This window comes from Meles meles, chromosome 2 (assembly GCF_922984935.1).
Source record: "Meles meles chromosome 2, mMelMel3.1 paternal haplotype, whole genome shotgun sequence".
NCBI classification, from domain to species: Eukaryota; Metazoa; Chordata; class Mammalia; order Carnivora; family Mustelidae; genus Meles; species Meles meles.
In genome coordinates, this window is record NC_060067.1 from 148,692,987 (window position 1) to 148,711,171 (window position 18,185).

The following is an 18,185-nucleotide window of genomic DNA, read 5'->3' on the forward strand; positions in this document are numbered from 1 at the left end:
TCTGTTGTTCCTAGAGACTACAAAAACTGCTCAAAGAAAGCAGGGCTGTGGAAAGCTCATTAACAAACCATGAAAACCCTCTCAGCAGGAGTCACAGAATGCAGAGGGGCCTCCTTGTGCCAAGCAACGTGAACGCTCGGTGCTGTGCTCCTGGACAACATCAGACTCGAACGTGGCTCAGATTCGAAAAAGGCTGCCCAGGAGCGCCTCCCTGAGCAATGGGGTGAGGAGAAATTCTCCCCCAGTCAAGTGAAGCAACTGGAACCTGAGGAAGTTTACAAAGTCCAGACTTTGCTTGAACCTGAACGACTGCCAGACAGCTGTGTGCACGGGACTGGCTCCTCCCATCCTGGGCTGCATAAACATCAGTGAATGACACCCATGCCCAGGCTCCCGAGAGAAGCAAGAAAATCGAACACCCACGCAGGAGGTGCAAGGCCACTGCAGACTGACCTCGCTCTGGGCGAACCCGAATATGGCTAACCTTTGGAGTTTCTCCCCAGCTCCGTGCACATCCCGCTCCCTTTGTGGAAGTGCCATCGTTAGATCCCCAGCTCTATTTTCTATCCAGGTGACAACAGGATCAGAGGCTGAACTTCTGACCTCATAAACCCTTTTCTGCCTCAGACCGAAAGTGGATTCCTCCGCAGAACGTCTCTCCTCGAGCACTTCAGCTGAAGAAGATGGGACAAAGGAGGACAGGTCTAAAATGGTTTAAGGATCATCATACGCATCCTTTCATCGGACAAGCGAGTGAAGCAAATCCCACCAAGTGACACTGCTTGACACTTGAGTCAAAAATCACGTACAGAGAAACGGATTTCCTTTCTTTCTTTTTTATTCTTTTGCATTCTGCACGCTGACACAGCGGGAAGAGAAAATGCCTGGAACTTAAAGATGGAGGAAGCGCTTTACAACTACAGACACGATTTTGTGCACTTCTCTCACTTGCACGTCAGTGAAAATCACCAGCTCTTATGGAACAGGATAAGTCACAAAAGAACAACCACAACAAAAAAAACCACCTCATAAAAAAATATATCCAAGTATGAAAAGTATTGTCCTCTTGGTGTCTTCACATCCTTCTCTTCTGCGTACTTATATACAATACTGGCAAGAAAAAAAAGAAATACATTGAAAAACACTGTGCTTAAAAATCATAATAGCAAGCCATAAAAGCAAATAGATTTAGGCCTAACATTTCTACAAAGTGAAAAGCAATTTCCATACCACACAATAAATTCTAGGACTACTACAAAAACTAGATTTGATGAATCCAGGCCTGGGTTTGACGTCTTATGGGACTGTGCTCTAGTGTTCGCTATACATTTGACTGTAAATTGTAACCGGGAAGATAAAAAATGGATGTGAAAATCCCTGGAATCTAAGAATGTTTTATAATTATAATAATTCTGCTTGTAGTAAAGTAAATCTACCAGGTGAAACCTCAGATTAACACTAAAAAACGTATTTTCATCCATCTCTCCAATATAAACTCTAAACTGTCCACCATTTTAATTACAACAGGATAAACAAGAGCTGAGGAGTTTGGGGGATTTGGGGGAGTTGTTTTAAGTCCTAAAATCTTTATTCTGAGTTCCCTTTTAAAGTATCAACCTTCGGTGTTCTCCAAAGTTTTGCTTGGCTAGTCCTCTTGTGAGCACCCAAACTGAACTCTTTAGGATATGTGGTACTTCAGAATAAGACAAAACTTAGTAACTAGGTGACTCTGGGTCAGGCTTTCACAGAAGTGTTCCTCTCCTCCCACTCCCGGCCTCCTCAGACTCTGACATTTCTGTTCAAAGTGAACATTAAGAGGTATCTTGACCAAAGAACACAGCACAAACTAAACAAGATCTTTTTTAAGAGACAAGGATGTGAATCTGGGAATCTACAGGTAACTACCACTGATTACATCACAGAAAAAGTTGTATGAAGGGAAGCAGCAGAATGATGGTAGAAACACGCCTGGGAAACTGGACAAGCTGGAGAAGCAGTGTGCATGTGACAGGATCCAGCCTGTCACCACTCACAGGTGACTGCTGCTCTCAGCTGTCTGCAGATAGGGAACGATAGAACATTTCTAGTAAATGGAGGGAGTAAAATAATAATATAAAAAAATAGAAGGAATTCTACATGTTAGAAGGAATAAAAAGCCAGCAAAAGATGTATGCAAAGATAGGATATGAAGAAACATGGTACTGTAAGAACAGAGATAGAATATTTAGTTCAGAGCCGAGATCCAACTGTTAAGGGGGATGAATAAATTATGGAGAACTAAAGAATTCACATCAGTAAAAAATTGGAACTCAAGAGCCCTACGGCTCCATTTGGGGATGGGCCCCAAGGTGGGGATGGGGGATGGATCAAGGGATAATTCCCTCAGTTTTGAGGTTTTTCCCTTCTCCCTGAGAAATTCAAATATGACTTCACTGATCATTTTTTTAAGCAAGGTACTTAAGAGTAACCTTAATAATCACAGTAACACCCTAGCTGTTAAAAAGTGGAGTAACTTTAAAATTGTGTTTCCTATTTTGTCATTTTTGCCAAATGAAAGGATGCAAACCTCCACAAAAAGCATCTGAACGCTGTGAATGCTCCACAAAAAGCATCTGAACGCCTGAAAGGACCATCAGGACAAGCTACCGCCAAACGACGCAAACCAAAGATAGCGGGGAAATAGTGGCCACTCTTACAGCTCCAACTTCCAATGTGGGAGGCAGCATTGGAGGAACATAACAAACTGTATTTGGAGCTCTGGGCCAGTGTCCTAACGCCCCTCGGTTCCTGATCAGTAAAGAGAGGCAAGGTGAGAATGTCTGTTCCAAAATTCCATGAAGCGTCTTAAGAAAAAAAAAAAAAAAAAAACTAGTCACAATGAAGACCTGAGATTGAAGAAGTTAAAAATAAATGGGGCAAGACTAAAACTAACCTTCTGAATTATGCAGATGCAGAAAATCTGCTGGGGACTCCAATTATAAACAAAAACAAAAAAGCTTCTTTTGGATGTCACACAACTGTATGATAGGAGAATCTTACCATTGTTTCCACGGATAAATGCATCGCCGTACTTATTCTTCAGCTGTCCATTTACATATTCTTCTGTCTGCTCCAAGGCTATATTCATGTAGCCATCCAGGCAAGCCAGGACCCCTGCAGGCAGATTTAGTCCAAGAAAAGATATTCAAAGCAAATCAGAGTTGAAAATTACAGGGTATACCTTAGAGCTGACAATCTTGTGATTTGTTAGCTCTTACATACTTAATACAAAAATTCACACTGAAAGTGAAACTCCACGGCTTCGCCAACAGGAGTGACGGCCAAGAAGCATACAGTGCGAACGCAGTCACAAACCCACCGCCGACGGGGGAAACATCAGACTATCACTCGCTTCATGGGATGTGTGATAACAGCAGCAAGTTCTAAAGCCTTCAGAGAAGTCACCTAACGAGCATGTTCCAAACAGCACACCATTCTTTGAAAGCTAAAATCGGAAGTGGGCCAACGTGTGTGGGGACAAATGACCACGGGCCAGGACTCCTCGCTTCCGGTGGCGTTTCTTTCTTTAGCCACGTGGTGAAATATGGGTCTGGCAGATTTAGTGCATTCTCTCCCAATATCTACTGCAGCAGATGAATGTACTCCAGGGTTCAGAGGAAGTCGCCACAATCTGCTAAAATAATAGGAGAGGAGACAGCAGGTGCTCCTGAAGGAACATCTGAGAGCTGTGACTTCTGGCGGAGAGCAGCTTGAGAAGACAGGGCACCATACTGCATTATAACACATCCCTTTCTGTTTTTTTACAGTTAGAAGAGTTTCCAACCCAGACTAAAGGAGAAAAATGGCCAAAAACATTCTAAAGAGCTTTTAAGGAAACTGAGTGAATCTTTTTAACTCTGTTGTTGTGCAAAACTTGCCCCAATAATTTTTCTCAAGAGATGGAAATATATAAGCCTTTGGGTCTCTAACTTCATGTGGTATTTTCTAGAAAACAAGAACCAAGCAAAAATAAATGGTATAAGTTTGAGTCAATTAGCCAAGTCGATAGCTTCATTTAGTCTCTACTTCGTTAATATGCTCCTCACTCCCCTGCGTCTGCCCCCATTTTCCTCTACACAAAAACGTTCCTTTTCCAAATTGTGTGTGTAATGAGAACACATGACATTAATCTAACGGAATTCTGCTAGAAGCCGTACACTTTCAAAGAATCAGAATAGATTATGAACAATTACTAACAATTATTTCCCATCAAAAGAAAGCTTAAGCTCTAAGTTTCCAGTTTATTTCCTGCTGTATTATTTTACGTCTAAACCACAATCCTAAGTGCCCAAGAAACTTCTGCAAGATGATACGCAAATGTTTCAAAGTTAACCCAAAGCATTTCAAAATGAAATATTCATTAATAAAAACATATCTGTTCTCCTAGCAAAGGTTGTTTTAAGAACAAGAGTCCAGGAGGTTGGAATTGTAACCCCCTCCCATCTCTAAGGGATAAACTGCTATGAATAACAGGGGGGAAAAAAAAAGTTTTCTTTAAACAAGAGAAATTGCTACAGAGAGCTGGGGTTTTTTAATTTAATCATGATGGTTACAAGCCATGTGAAAGGCTGTTCAACCTCACTAGTAAACAAAGAAACAGACATGAAATGAAACTATTACTTGTTGCCAGTTAGAATGGAAACGTTGAAAACAAGGCTAATACAAGGGTTGGGGAGAACATAAAGAATAAGCCCATCTGCCCCAAGGGGAGGGCCACTGGGCATGCTCATTAACACAGAAATCCGAGGCGGGGGATCTATTCTAAAGAAATACTTGGACAAGTGCTCAAGAGACATGTCAAAGGAGCAGAGTTGTTTACTCAAAAATAGCAAAAAATTGGTAAACACCTACAAGCCCATTAATAGGAAACACTGGTTAAAAACAAAAAACAAAACTGTGGCTCGTCCACATAAGGCACTCCTTTGCAGCATGAAAAACTCTATACTGTCAGAGAACTGAATGCGTTCTTTCCATGTAAAAAGAGAAAGGAAATCAGGGTATGTGTACAGCTGATCCCATTTATATAAAATTATGCTTATACAGACAGAGGTCCTGACTGGTAAGCCTGATTGTCTCTGGATGGAAGAATTTGGGGAGACTTTGCTTTCTTCTGTATATTTTTCATTATTTATTTTGAAATTCTTTAAAAAAAGAAGAGAAAAAAGCAAAAAGAAAAACACATATGCTACCTTTACAGACAAAAAAAATCTCCCTAATGAGTATAGAGAGAAAAAGTCAGGCTAGGCTGACTGATGTCCTCAATGAAGTAGGTTTGGAGAAGACACTGAACACAATGTTCCCACCCTAACCAACTGCTGAATATGCTCAAATCTCTAGAAGTCTGTTACCTCCTTTGGGCTCATCAAAAGTTCATGGGTGCGAAGTGGTACATAGAGACTTCATAGAGATTTCAGTATAAATCTACTAGTTCCACCAGAATAATCAAATTAAACTGGAGATAGGCCACTGATGACAAGAAACTAAAGCAGTAACTAAGAGCAGAGTGATTTCTTAACCAGGCTTTTAGCCAAGCTTGAATTGGGAGTCCTAGCTCCTCCCTTACTAGGTGGGGAGAAACAGACTTCTCAAAGGATTTATGTGAAGATAAATTGGAAACTGAAATGATTAGCACACACTAGACACACAGGAAGTTCTCAGGAAAATTAAGTTTGCATGTGTGGAAAGAGGAAAAGGCTTAAGACTACCATCCTCATTCAGAAAAGACACCCAAAAAAGGCTTTACTTTGCTAAGGAATTCATAATCTGCACTCATAATTAACGTATTTGAGTTTGGGAAGATTTGAGTATTTGAATAACTTTAAAAAATGGGATTTGGTACCATTCCTCCCACAAACTTAGTTTCAGTGGTGTCACAGCCTCTTAAAGAGCTTTCTCGAAAAGAATGGGAAGGTGTATTTGGAGAGCACGCATTCTGTAAGAGTGGGAAGTTCATGTTGTAAAATGATACTGTCTAAATAGCTGCTAGTCAACCTTAAATACTTCGGCAAAAACAAAGGCTGCTGTGCCAAGTGTTCTTCGGCTTCCGGTTATTCGTGCCTGAGGTGACTGAGAATCCTGGCTATTACCAGGACGCACACATCCAGTCACAAACGAGACAACAGTTACACAACTCACACCGGAAGTCAGAGCACACACTCCGCTATCTACCCTATCTCCAAAGGGAACCATCTCAGAGGCAGAAAAAGAAATGGGCATAAAAACTACTGGTAACCAATGCCGCCCCTCCTACCCCCGCACTGGGTACACTTAAGAGCTTAATAAAAACCAGTTAAGTCATATTTACTCATTTAGTTGCACGAGTGAGGATAAAGCATGAAAATATTACCTCGATAATCCACTCCAGAATTCAATTTTACCACAACTGGTCGTCCAATGATTTGCTTTAAGAAGTCACTGGGGGTCTGCTTCCGTAGACTCATTTTAACAATCCTGATCACAAATCTGAAAAGGAGCAATAAAAGACAAAAGTTAATTATTCACCAAAAGAAGCCTTGCAGCCTTCACCATATTTATAGGCAATCATGTACCACCGGGCCACATATGAAGACTCAACATTATTCACTGCTATTACAACATGACAGCTAGCGTGTTTCCAGTACTTACTATCAGCCAGATACTAAGCTGCATGACCTCATCCAGTTATCCCACAGCAACCCTGGGACACAGCTTCATCGTGGCTGGCTCCCTGTGTGAATAGAGCCCCCGTTCTTAATCACTTGTGACTACTGGCTCCCACACGGTCAGTATACCCGTTACAACCACCGCCACCTCCATCATTTCCAGCATGCTCGCTCTACGCTGAGCCCTCGGCTAAGATCCTTACAAACACGATCCCATTTAATCTTCCAAACCCTGTGAAGAAAGTCATAGTATCTCCAATTTGCTAATGAAAATAGAAGCACAAAAAGCTGAAAAAATGTGCCCTTAAATGTGATGGAACCAACATTCAAGCTCAAAACAGTCATATTTTAAAGTCTATGTTATATGAAACAGGCATATTTGCAAAATGATGCCAAAATAGTGTTTCTGACACTAATTAGAATGATAATCGAGAGCTAACATCTGAGTGTACTAGATGCCAGCACTTACCTAAGCACTTTTTATATATTAATCCATTTAAACCTGACTACCTTATGGGATAGGTACTGTTTTTTAATCTTTGTTTTACAGATGAAGACAGACACACAGAGGTCCTGCCCTGGTCACATAGCTAGTAAGTGGATGACCAGCCTGTGTTCTACATCAACCTTATACAGCCTCCTGAAAGTTACCAATGCAGCCAGAGATTTTTTGACTTATTCTATTACAATTAGAGCAGATATACACTCTATAAGATGAAGAATCTTTTTTTTTTTAAGTTTTTATTTTAATCACCTGGTACTTATCACAGCAAGTGCCTACCTTAATCCCCATCACCTATTTCACCCATCCCCCCACCCACCTCCCCTCTGGTAATCATCAGTTTGTTCTCTATAGTTAAGAGTCTGTTTTCTTGGTTTGCCACTCTTTTTTCCCCTTGTTTGTTCTGTTTCTTAAATTCTACATATGAGTAAAATCATATGGTATTTTTCTCTGCCTGGCTTATTTCACTCAGCATATTATTCTCTAGCTCCATCCATGTCACCGCAAATGGCAAGATTTCGTTCTTTTTTATGCCTTAGTAATATTCCGTTTCATACACACACGAATACACACACTCCACCTTCTCTTTATCTATTCATCAGTTGATGGACCCTTGGGCTGCTTCCATAATTTGGCTATTCTAGCTAATGCACTATAAACATCAGGGTGCATGCATCCCTCTGAATTAGTATCTTTGTGTTCTTCGGGTAAATACCTAGTAGTACAATTGCTGGCTCATAGGAGTAGTTCTATTTTTAATTTTTTGAGGAGTCTCCGTACTGTTTTCCACAGTGGCCACACCAGTTTGGATGCCCACTAACAGTGTGCAAAGATTCCTCTCTTCTTCCACATCCTCGCCAACACCTGCTCTTTCTTGTGTTGTTGATTTTAGCCATTCCGACAGGTGTGAGGAGACATCTCATTGTAGTTTTGATCTGCATCTTCCTGATGGTTAGTGATGTTGAGCACCTTTTCATGTGTCTGTTGGCCATCTGTAGGTCTTTTTTGGAGAAATGTCTGTTTATGTTTTCTGCTCGTTTTTTAATTGGATTATTTGGTTTGGGGAGTTGAGTTTTTAAGTTATTTATATACTTTGGGTACTGACCCTTTATCAGATATGTCATTTGGAAGTATTTTCTCCCATTCCATAGGTTGCCTTTTAGTTAGTCTTAGAATTCAAGAATAGGAGTCTGAAATACAGACAGAGCATTATATACCCAAATCAAACATACATCGTTGCCAATCACTCCTTTCAAAATTCATCTTGTTACAGACCAGTTATCTGGGTCAAAATATTTTGATAAACAAATGTAACAAAACTGTAGTTACTTAAGCAAAACCTGACAGCAAAAGTACTTTGGAAATTAATGTTTCTGTTTCAGTCAAATTCAGCTCACTGTTATTTAGTAGCCATATAGTAGTGACCCTTAAAATCAGTATGGATACAATGTAGTAAGGACTCTCCTCAAGGACTCAAATTGTTTTCAATCCAAGTTTTTGTAACACTTTCTTCCATAAGCAGCACTGCTTACTTCACTCCCAGTCTATCCACTCCATGATCTGAGTATGGCTTCAGGAATATCATTTAGAGATTTTCTCACAGTGAATCGGTCAGCTCAGGCAGTTCGGGTAAGCTAGAATGCTCAGTGACTGGCTTTTCATTTCTTGAGGATGTGTGCGTATGTCCACACACATTTTCGGGGAAATTAAAAAACATGGCATTCACACGGGTTCTGATCATAAAGAACTTGGAATCCAGAAGAATTTAAACCCTTGCTCAAAGGGTATGAGTAAACAAAAGTGATTATAATTTAAGTAAAACAATTTTCTTTAACCCCAAAAGTCAGCAGCCTCAGTTAAATAAAAGAAAACACAAAGTTCACGAAGTATGCTTGAATTTGGGGCTGCTCTTTGGACCATTCCCCACTCCATCTCCCCGAGGTTTGAAAGATTTGTTTAAAATGCAATCCGCTAATTATTTCACTCAGCAAATTTTAATTTAACTTTCCCACTGGATTGCCATTTTATTCTTTTTAGCTCCAGTCTCAGTAGATAACTGGAATTACAACTACGATGCAGGACGACCACTATTGATGACCACTATTCATTCGACACTCAGACCACACAATTTTCTTTATGCTGTTTTGAGTGCAAGAAAAAATATTACAAAGTAAATCCTGTAACAGATTCAGTGCTCTGGATGAGTTTAGTAAAAACAAACAAATCTTCCCATTCGTCTACAAACTGCCTTATTTATGCCTTGAACACGAGCTGTTTTGTGGCTGAACGGGTCTAGAGAGACTATTAACTCTGAAGGCCTGATGGAGACTCGGCTCATGAGTCAGGTGCATTTCCTATCAGATGCGAAATCCCAGGATGGTGCTTTCTAGGTATAAGACTGAGACAAAACTGGCTGTTTACTTTATGTTTAAAATAAAACAAAACAAAACAAAACAAAACCACAACCACCAAGATGCATGGCCATGTGAAAATCTAGTTGATAGGACTATTACTAACTACCTCATCCAAAGTTAAAAGCTAATGACAGCAAAAAGACTCCAGGCCTAGACAAACTGCTGGTATTGGCTGTTTTTTTAAAAAATGTTATTCATCTTCTTTCTTCACCTTTTTAAAAAGCATATTATATGCTTCTAAGCTCATCAAAGGTCACACCTCTGCCATTAAAGCCACATCTTCACTCCAATTAGCATCAATCTCTTCCTGCAGGTGTTCAACACTCCCAACTTCCGGGCAGCGCCTGAGTGTCCGGTACACGGGCAGGGCTTGGGGGGGAGGATGCAACACTAGTAAGACACAGGTACCCTCAGGCCCTCAGAGTTTACACTACCAAGCTAGCCCCAAAACATGTCAATGGAGAACTTTTTAGAAGTTGGATATATGTGGATAGATTTTTGCGGAGAGCGACACACAGAGAAAGCAGCTCACTTGGCACGGGCTTGGCAGAGCAGAGACCTCTGAGGGCTCCCCTACAGGGAAAAGCAGCCCACTGGCCCAAAGGAGAGAAATCCTAGCAAAGGCACTGCACAGCGGTGCATTTGGATTTGAGGAGAAAAACACTACACAGGCCCACAGGACAAAATGCAGCCGACAGAAGGAGCAGGCGCCACGTTCCTGGCACGCATGGCAAGTCCAGCTAAGAGAGCTTGGACTTGAACCGCCAGCTCGGTATCCCCAACCCATAATGGATTGGCTCGCTTGGAGATTCTAATTCGGTTGTTCTGGGGCAGAACCCGGAACCGGTCTGAACATGCCCGGCAGATTCCTCTGACCTGGCAAGTCTGGGGAACACCATGTCAGCTACAGGACAGGGAATGTGACGGGGTCCCAAGCTGAGACCTGCCTGAGCTCAGCTCTCTACCGTGGAGCAGAGCTGGACCAGCTCACCTAGTTCTGACGCGGCCATGTTCCCTGTCTGGTTCTATCTGCTATAATGTGCCACTACTCTCTTTCACATTCTCTACTTTTTTTTTTTTTTTTTTTTTGTACTAGTCTTTTCGCCCTCAAAAGACGGGAACATGTGAAAGACTACTACCGAGCTTTTCATTTTTTTTTTTTTTTTTTTTTCCCTCCAGAGCATCTGCATTCTACTAAATCTCTTGGAAAGAAAAAATTTTTTTCAGAAGTTATTTGAAAAGGGGGTGGCTGCTTCAAACGCATTTTATCCATCACTCTAGGAGACCACATCTTCTACATTCGTCTTCATTAGGCTTCCTTGGTACTCCCCGTTACTTAATGATTTGCCCATAAATCCATTCTGTATGAGCAAATTGGTCTCAACATCACAATTTTTCCCATCACTTTGCTCATGTAATTTTAAGTGTTCATCTTTTAAATTGGTTAAGGCAGAAGGCACAGTTCTGACCATTTCTGAAGCGAGAGAAAAGCCTCTTGAACCATAAACACATAAGAGGAAAAAGGCCTCCTTTCTGCAGGGTCACCTTGATAAAACTTCTCCCTTGAAAATTAAAGCCATAATCACCTCTATGCCTCTCTCCCTCCCCTGACTCCTACTCAGGCTTGTTTTAAATGACCTATTTTCAGAAATGGCTATTAAGTCAAAGGCAGTATATTTTCTGCCAGAAGCTACTGAGAGGTCTAGTGTAAGAACATCTGCACACTGCCCTGCAGAGATTTTTTTTTAGTAAAAGAATGGGGGAGAAAGAACCAAATTTTATTCATCCAACGATGTGCCAAGCTGTGTGAGATCCACAAGCAATTCATACAGTAACCCTGTGAGGTGGCAAGCACAACTAAGGCTTGGTCCCAAAGCCCAAGCCCTTTCAAAGCTGCCCTTTGGAATATGTCTGGATCCTCCCGTGACAGGTGGGGAACGGCCACAGACATCTATGGAGATGTAGGCGAGATCCAGCTCGAGAGCAGGAGCACTGGAGGAAAAACGCCTAAAGGGACAAAGTGCTGTCAATTAGCCTGGGAAGAAATACAGTGGTCAAAGGTTAAGAAATCTATCTCATGTGATTTTGGGTTACATTGCTGAGGAGAAGGCACACAAATTCTTGATTCTTGGCAATGTTTACCTGCAAACTTTCACCTCCTCGTAGAATATCTACAGTTTAGGGTGAAAAAATGTGAAAAGTAAATAATTACAATGAAGTATAACATCACAACCCTCGTAAATGCAGCTCGAGACTAATAACTGGGCATCCAAGAGGGCATCAGACACTGAGAACAGCTCTCTAAACACCTTCCTTCTCAGACCCTTGGGGTACCTAGCCCTCTCCTGAAGACTCCCTACCAATCCCTCCTCCCCACACAGTAGGGGGCTACCTTCCTCCCCTCCCTCACTCCAGCCCGGGACCTAGCACTCACAGCACCACCGCCTTCCACTTAGCACCACTGCCTTCCACTTATCCGGCTGGGCTGTTCCATAGTTTTCCTGCTGACCAGTCTCCCACCTAAATTCTAAGCTTCTCAGCTTCTCAGAGACGGGGAAATGGTATCCCTGGTCCCTAAGCTCAATGGCCAACCCTGTGGGAGGCATCTAAGGTCAATGTCAAGGAAAATCCCTGTCCCTTTCTCCTCCACCCACAAACCATGGCTATAGAGTGACTAGCACAGTAATCATCTGTGCACTTAAATGGCTAGAGCACAGTAATATTTCTGTTACTGACCAGCCCGTAAAAGAAAGATGAAGAAAACAGAAACGTTTCTGTGTTGTACAAGAATCAGCTGCATCTGAGTCGAGAGAGATGCTTGTTAAAATGCAGATTCCTACAGTCTACTCCTAGTCAGACTCCCTAGGCAAGAGGTGCTGCAACTTACATTTTATAAAGTTTCCCAAATGATTCCTACAAGCAAACGTGGACATTGGGAAATATCTAGAGACATTCTGGATTGTCTTGAACGAGGAGGGTGGTGCTAGTACACAGAGGCCAGGGGCATGACTTAACATTCTACCAAGCAAAGACAGCCCTCCACAACAAAGGATTCTCTTGCTCAAAATGTCAAGGGAGGGTGAAAAGCTCTGTTATAAACCCTAAAAAAAAAAAAACAAAAACCACAAACCACTTTTTCTTGTCTTAAATTGACAAGTTTTTTAAAACCTTCAAGATATAACAAATGAAAATGAACAGCTCAATTCTAACGAAATGACAGAATACAAATTATAACTTACAAGGTATTTTATTCTGACAGAAAGGGAATGTGAAAACAACTGTCAAAAAATCTTGCAGGGGTCACCATTCTAAGTAATGGATTTCTAGTCCCCGTCATGAAAGTGGTCAACTTCCCATTTTTCAGTGTTCTATGTCCCTCCGATGATTACAACCTCTGTTATTTGGTACAATTCTAACAGGACAGAATAATCCAAGTGATATCAACATTTTTTAAGGTTCTCACACAAGTATGCCACAGTTCAGCTCAGAGACCACCCAATGCAGCATAAGGAGTACTCACTTGGGAGACAGGAAACCTGAATTCTAATCCCAGTTCTGCTACTTAATTTAGCTGTATGCCTTGGAGAACTCATCGTTTCACCTCTCAAGGCCCCAGGTTCCTCATCTGCAAAATAAGGGAGTTATGCTAGATGATCACTTAAGAGATCATCTCGCTATAACATTCAGTCAGCCTATGCAGTAACTCCAATAATGCATTTACACATACACACACACATACACCCCAAGACAATCGTCTACACTCCTGCACAAAATTCAAGCAACTGGAAATGGGAAACACCACTGAAAAAAAAAATAATAATAAAAATAAAAATAAATCCAAAGAGATGTTGATTATTAGAAATACATAAAATACATAATGAGTTATCACACTTTTGGCAAAAATAGACACAACCTTACACGAATGAGGTAAACTGCTAAAGCTTTCCTGGAAAACAATTAGGTAATGGGCGTAGAGATCGAAAAAAAGACCTCACTAGAACACAGCATCTATTGTAATAACTTCCTTGCTCAGACTCTAGTCCGAGTAAATCATCTGAAATACAGTTTTAAAAATAAAGTCTATCAGAGTATTACCTGGGATGCTAAAGCCAAATGAAAGTTTACAAACACCCTAAATGCCTCACAGTTCGAAAACGGTTGAGTAATTTATGGGACCTACGCAATGACAGAATAGGTAGCCAATCAAAAGATGCAAAATCAGAAATGATATTTGGGAAGAACTTTTAAATCAAAGTGGACGACTACTTATACTGCTGATAAAATAGTCTTAACTCAAATGGAAAGTAGCACACACGAGACTAAAATACAGAAAGAAATTATGGATGGGTTTCAGTGAGTATTACTTCCTTCCCTGGACTCCTGTGTTTTCATTTTTTCAAGAGCCCTGTGTTACGGTGGGGGTGGGGGGGCACATTAAACCACTACCAACCTTATCTCCCATCGTCCTAACGCTAGACACCCTAAACAAAAACACCCGTAAGGAGCGAGTGCGCACCCACCTACAGACCAAAAGCCCGGGTGACAGGACCTAACACCTACAACTGTGGACGTCGGCCACCTGAGAACTCGGTAAGGTGGGGAGTCCCGCTCTTGATTCCTAGGTGTCGGGGAAGCACCCCGATGTAGTCAGTGCAGCCCTGGAGCCCCAGGAACCGGGCGGGGCCGGCCCGTGCATTCGGGGCCCGCTTTCCCGCCCATTCCGCAGGCTCCCGCTTGGTCTCCCGCGGAACCTCAGGCAACCAGGACTGGTCTCGGAAGGCAACTCGGTGGGGCCAGGTCGCTGCCGGTCGTCCCCGCGCGGCCTAGACGCCCCTCCGGAGGGGTTCTCACAGCCGGGGACCACAGATCTCCTGCCTTCCCAGGAGCCCAAGAGAAACTGAGCGCATTTGGGGGGTGCCCGCCACCCATGGGCTCCCAGCGTCCGCGCTCCCTCCCGGCGCCTTTCAGGGGCTGCCTGGCCCAGACCCGGGCTGCCGCTCCCCAAACCCGCCCCGAGCGAGCGAGGCTCGCTCCGCCCGCGCCTCGAACCGCCCGCGCAGCTGCCTGGCTCACCTGGTGGCCGGGATCCAAAACCCCGCTCCAAGGCCCCACAAGCCGGGCCTCCGCCGAGGATCGGAAGAAATCGAAAGTGAAACTGCGGAGGCAGGTGGCACTTTTCTGCAGCAACCAAGGATTGCCTTTCCTGGCTACGGCAGCCTGCGAGGACCGAAAAGGCCAGACTTCGGGGGCGCGCGCAAAGCCAAGAAGCTCGTTTTGCCTGAAGGCCAAGTTGGTGCTTTAGACGTCAAAGGAGAAAGCGCGGGTGCTTCTCTTTTAACAGAAAACAAACACCTCTAAAATAAAATTTTAAAAACCTGGAAGTGATCTTTTAGCCAGGTTTTCCTTTAGGCAGAAATGCAAGAAAGAGCTTGAAGTTATACTAAACTGGAATTTACTGCCAACGTAACGTCTATACTCGGAAAAATCCTTGAATAAGTTAATGCGAATAAATAAAACAGACAGCCTCAAATCTTCACATCCACCTTTGGATTTTGGTTAAGTGTGTGTGAAGATGAAGTCGATATTAGCAAGAGATTGTTTCCATGGCAACGTTAATTGCCACAAAAAGAATTAAAATCACTAAAGTAACTCCGAATTATAATGGCATAAATTGCGATACGTTACAATCTACTTCTAATTGGAAGTGGTGTGCAGACATTTAAGTGCTGCTATGGGAACTTGGTTTGGAATTTTGAATTCTCAATATTCTTGCTATTAATGTAAAGGGTGAAGAAAAAGAAGAAAACTGTTATACCAACACTTGATTCCTTTTTTTCTTCACACACATACCCTCAATTTAAAATTTATACTTTAATTCTATTTGTGATTTGTAACACTATAAACAAAGAAAAAATATCTTTAAACAGAGTCTTAACCGTGTTAAGTGTTATGGATCGAAGATGCAGAATTTTTTTCCTAAGACAAGGATGAGTTTCCCCACTTACAAACCTCTTTTAGCTGAAGAAATGAACCTTTGATGGATATGGCAGAGAGAGAACAACTGGGTGTGATTTGGTGGAAAAGAGATTTCCTTCTTTCCTTCCATAAAAGCTTACTTTGGGTAAAAACCAAGCATTACGGATTTATTGAAAAGGCTGTATTTGAAGTTCTTGCAGTATAAAATATAATGTAAAAAAATTAAGTATCATTTAAATAAAATAATTATCTGTGAAGAACAAACATAATAGGATGTGAAGAAAGCCCTGTCTCTAAAAACTTTCTTTACAAAAGACCTCAAATTGTACCACATTCTTCACTGGTAGTTTCAATTATTTAAAAAAAAAAAAAAAAAGAAAAAGAATTTTTTGATTCATAGCCTTTTTTCCATTACCACAGAACGCTGATGGAGTCATTAAGATTGGCGTGGTGGGCAGGGGGCAACGAGGAGTTTTAAGGGCACAGTTCACCTGCAGAGGTGGTTGCAATCTTTTTCAGGGGGCATGGATCTGTAAGGGCCCAACCAGGCAAATGGGGTGGGGACCATGAATTACTTTATGAGCTAACAAGTTTATCAAAATGGAGTTGTGCCCAGAATCCCCTCAGCAGCTTCTAATTGGCTTTTACTGATTCACAAGGCAACTTACCAAGTTTCACGGAATTTTCTTTAGCATTTTTTTTATACAAAGAAAACACGTGCAAGACATTTTCTGAATGTTAGTCCACCAACACTAACTTCAAGTTCTTCGAAACCCTGAATACAAACACTAAATATAATTTGACCAGATTTAGTTTGGCTTGCACAGTTTAGCTTAGATTTTACAACTGATAACCCTCTACTGACCCATCGTTATCACCCAACTACCTGTCCCTAGTTTATATTAGGGTTCTCTCTTGGTGTTGCACATTCTACGGGTTTTGAGAAACCTATAAGGATATATATTTGCCATCCTCATATCATGCGAAGTATTTTCACTGCTGCTGTAAAAATCCTCTCTGCTGTGCCTATTCATCCTCTCTCTACTTACCTCTGGCAACCACTGGTCTTTTTAATGGCTCCATGATTTCACCTTTTCCAGAATCCCAAAAAGTAGGAATCATATGGCACATTGATTGACTTTTCAGATTAGCTTCTTTCACTTAGAAGTGGACATTTAAGTTTTCTTCGTGTCTTTGTATGGTTTGCTAGCTCATTTTTGCATGTTGGAGAATATTCCATTTTTTAGATGTACCACAGTTTATTCATTCTCTTACTGATGGACATCTAGGTTGCTTGCAAGTTTTGGCAGTTGTGAATAAAGCTTCTATAAACATCTACGTGCAGGTTCTCGTGTGACTTTAAGTTTTTAGCTCATTTGGGTAAATACCAAGAAGCACATTCACTGAATTGTATGATGAGTATGTTCAGTTTTGTAAGGAACTATCAAACTGTATTCCAAAGTGACTGTACCATTTTGCATTCCTACCAGCAATATATGAGCGTTCCTGTTGGTCCACATCTGCACCAGCATTTGGTGTTGCCAGGGTTTTGGATTTTGGCCATTCTTATAGGTGTCTAGTGGAAATTCATTGCAATTTTAATTTGCAATTCCCAATTGACATATGACGTGGAACATCTTTTCATATGCTTATTTGCCATCTGTATATCTTCTTTGGTGAGGTGTCTTTTCTGATCTTTTGCCCATTTTTAAATCAAATCATCCTATTTTTATTGCTGAGTTTAAAGAGTTCTTTGTATATTTTGCAAATACAAAGAACAAATATGTTCTTTTGCAAATATGTTCCTCCCATCTCTGGCATGTTTGCTCATTCTCTTGAGGCTATTAGTCTCAAAATAGCCAAATGTTGGTATAAAATACTAAGGTGAACTCTTGCCATTTCTCTCTTCGTTCCAAATATCTATAGTCCTATGTCTTTAAAAAAAAAAAAACCATGTTCTTAAGTGTTTCATGTTCATAAGAGAGGTATCCTGTCTAGTTTATTTTCTAAAACACCCAACAACACTGTGGATATGTGGGTAATTGTATTATGTTGATGCTGATAATGATAGGTATAAATATGGAATTGGATTGGCCAACAGTTTCCAAAACAGATTTTAGTACCTAATCAGTGTTAGGCTTCTAAGAATATTGGCTGGTCTTGTTCCAGCAATGCATTACCTGCTATGAAGTGCAGGCATGAACTTAGACCTATCCTGGTCGTTCAGACTGGACAATAAAAACACCTAACCTGTCACATCTTAGTTTGGGGTATTTGGATCACTATTATCTACCTTTTATCATGGGATGTGAAAATTATTTGTTAAAGAAGATGAGAAGAAAAAAATTCTATAGTTGTTGAATTTCTTCTTCTCCCTCCTGCTCCCCCTTGCCCTCCTCCTCCCTTTCCCCCCTTCCCCCTCCTCTTTCTCCTCCTCAATTTTTTTTCTTTTTAACAATGTAGCCATTCAAACATCCCAGTTTTATGCAGGGGTCTAATTCCAATTCTCTACCTCAGATGGAGCCAATGCCTTGTCTCTTACGCTCATTCCCATAAAAACCGTCACTCACTTCCATTCTTTCTTCTCCTTAAATAATTCAAATCTTATCCTCT

The 18,185-nt window shown here is 41.4% G+C and overlaps 1 protein-coding gene across 2 annotated transcripts; it reads right to left on the reverse strand.

Moving 5' to 3' along the window:
* Positions 1–820: 820 nt before the first annotated feature.
* On the reverse strand, positions 821–14,787 carry LSM6 (LSM6 homolog, U6 small nuclear RNA and mRNA degradation associated). 2 transcript variants are annotated; one of them, XM_045984842.1, is made up of 5 exons: positions 14,670–14,759; positions 13,117–13,221; positions 6,386–6,501; positions 3,040–3,153; positions 821–1,110 (listed from the first exon to the last, which is right to left on the reverse strand). In XM_045984842.1, exons 3-5 carry the CDS (start codon positions 6,477–6,479, stop codon positions 1,076–1,078), a joined length of 243 nt encoding a protein of 80 aa, XP_045840798.1. In that variant the 5' UTR covers positions 6,480–6,501; positions 13,117–13,221; positions 14,670–14,759; the 3' UTR covers positions 821–1,075. The 2 variants fall into 2 exon arrangements, with proteins under 2 accessions (XP_045840798.1, XP_045840806.1); XM_045984850.1 differs by lacking the exon at positions 13,117–13,221 and having other exon boundaries at positions 14,670–14,787.
* Positions 14,788–18,185: the final 3,398 nt, after the last annotated feature.

Bases quoted from the DNA above. Each gene is read 5' to 3' on its own strand.
- LSM6 (XM_045984850.1), bottom strand. From the start codon at position 6,479: ATGAGTCTACGGAAGCAGACCCCCAGTGACTTCTTAAAGCAAATCATT. The intron at 3,154-6,385 runs GTAATATTTTCA...ATCTGCCTGCAG, and splicing joins TTCTGGAGTGGATTATCGAG to GGGTCCTGGCTTGCCTGGAT. The intron at 1,111-3,039 runs GTAAGATTCTCC...TTTTCTTGCCAG, and splicing joins ATTTATCCGTGGAAACAATG to TATTGTATATAAGTACGCAG.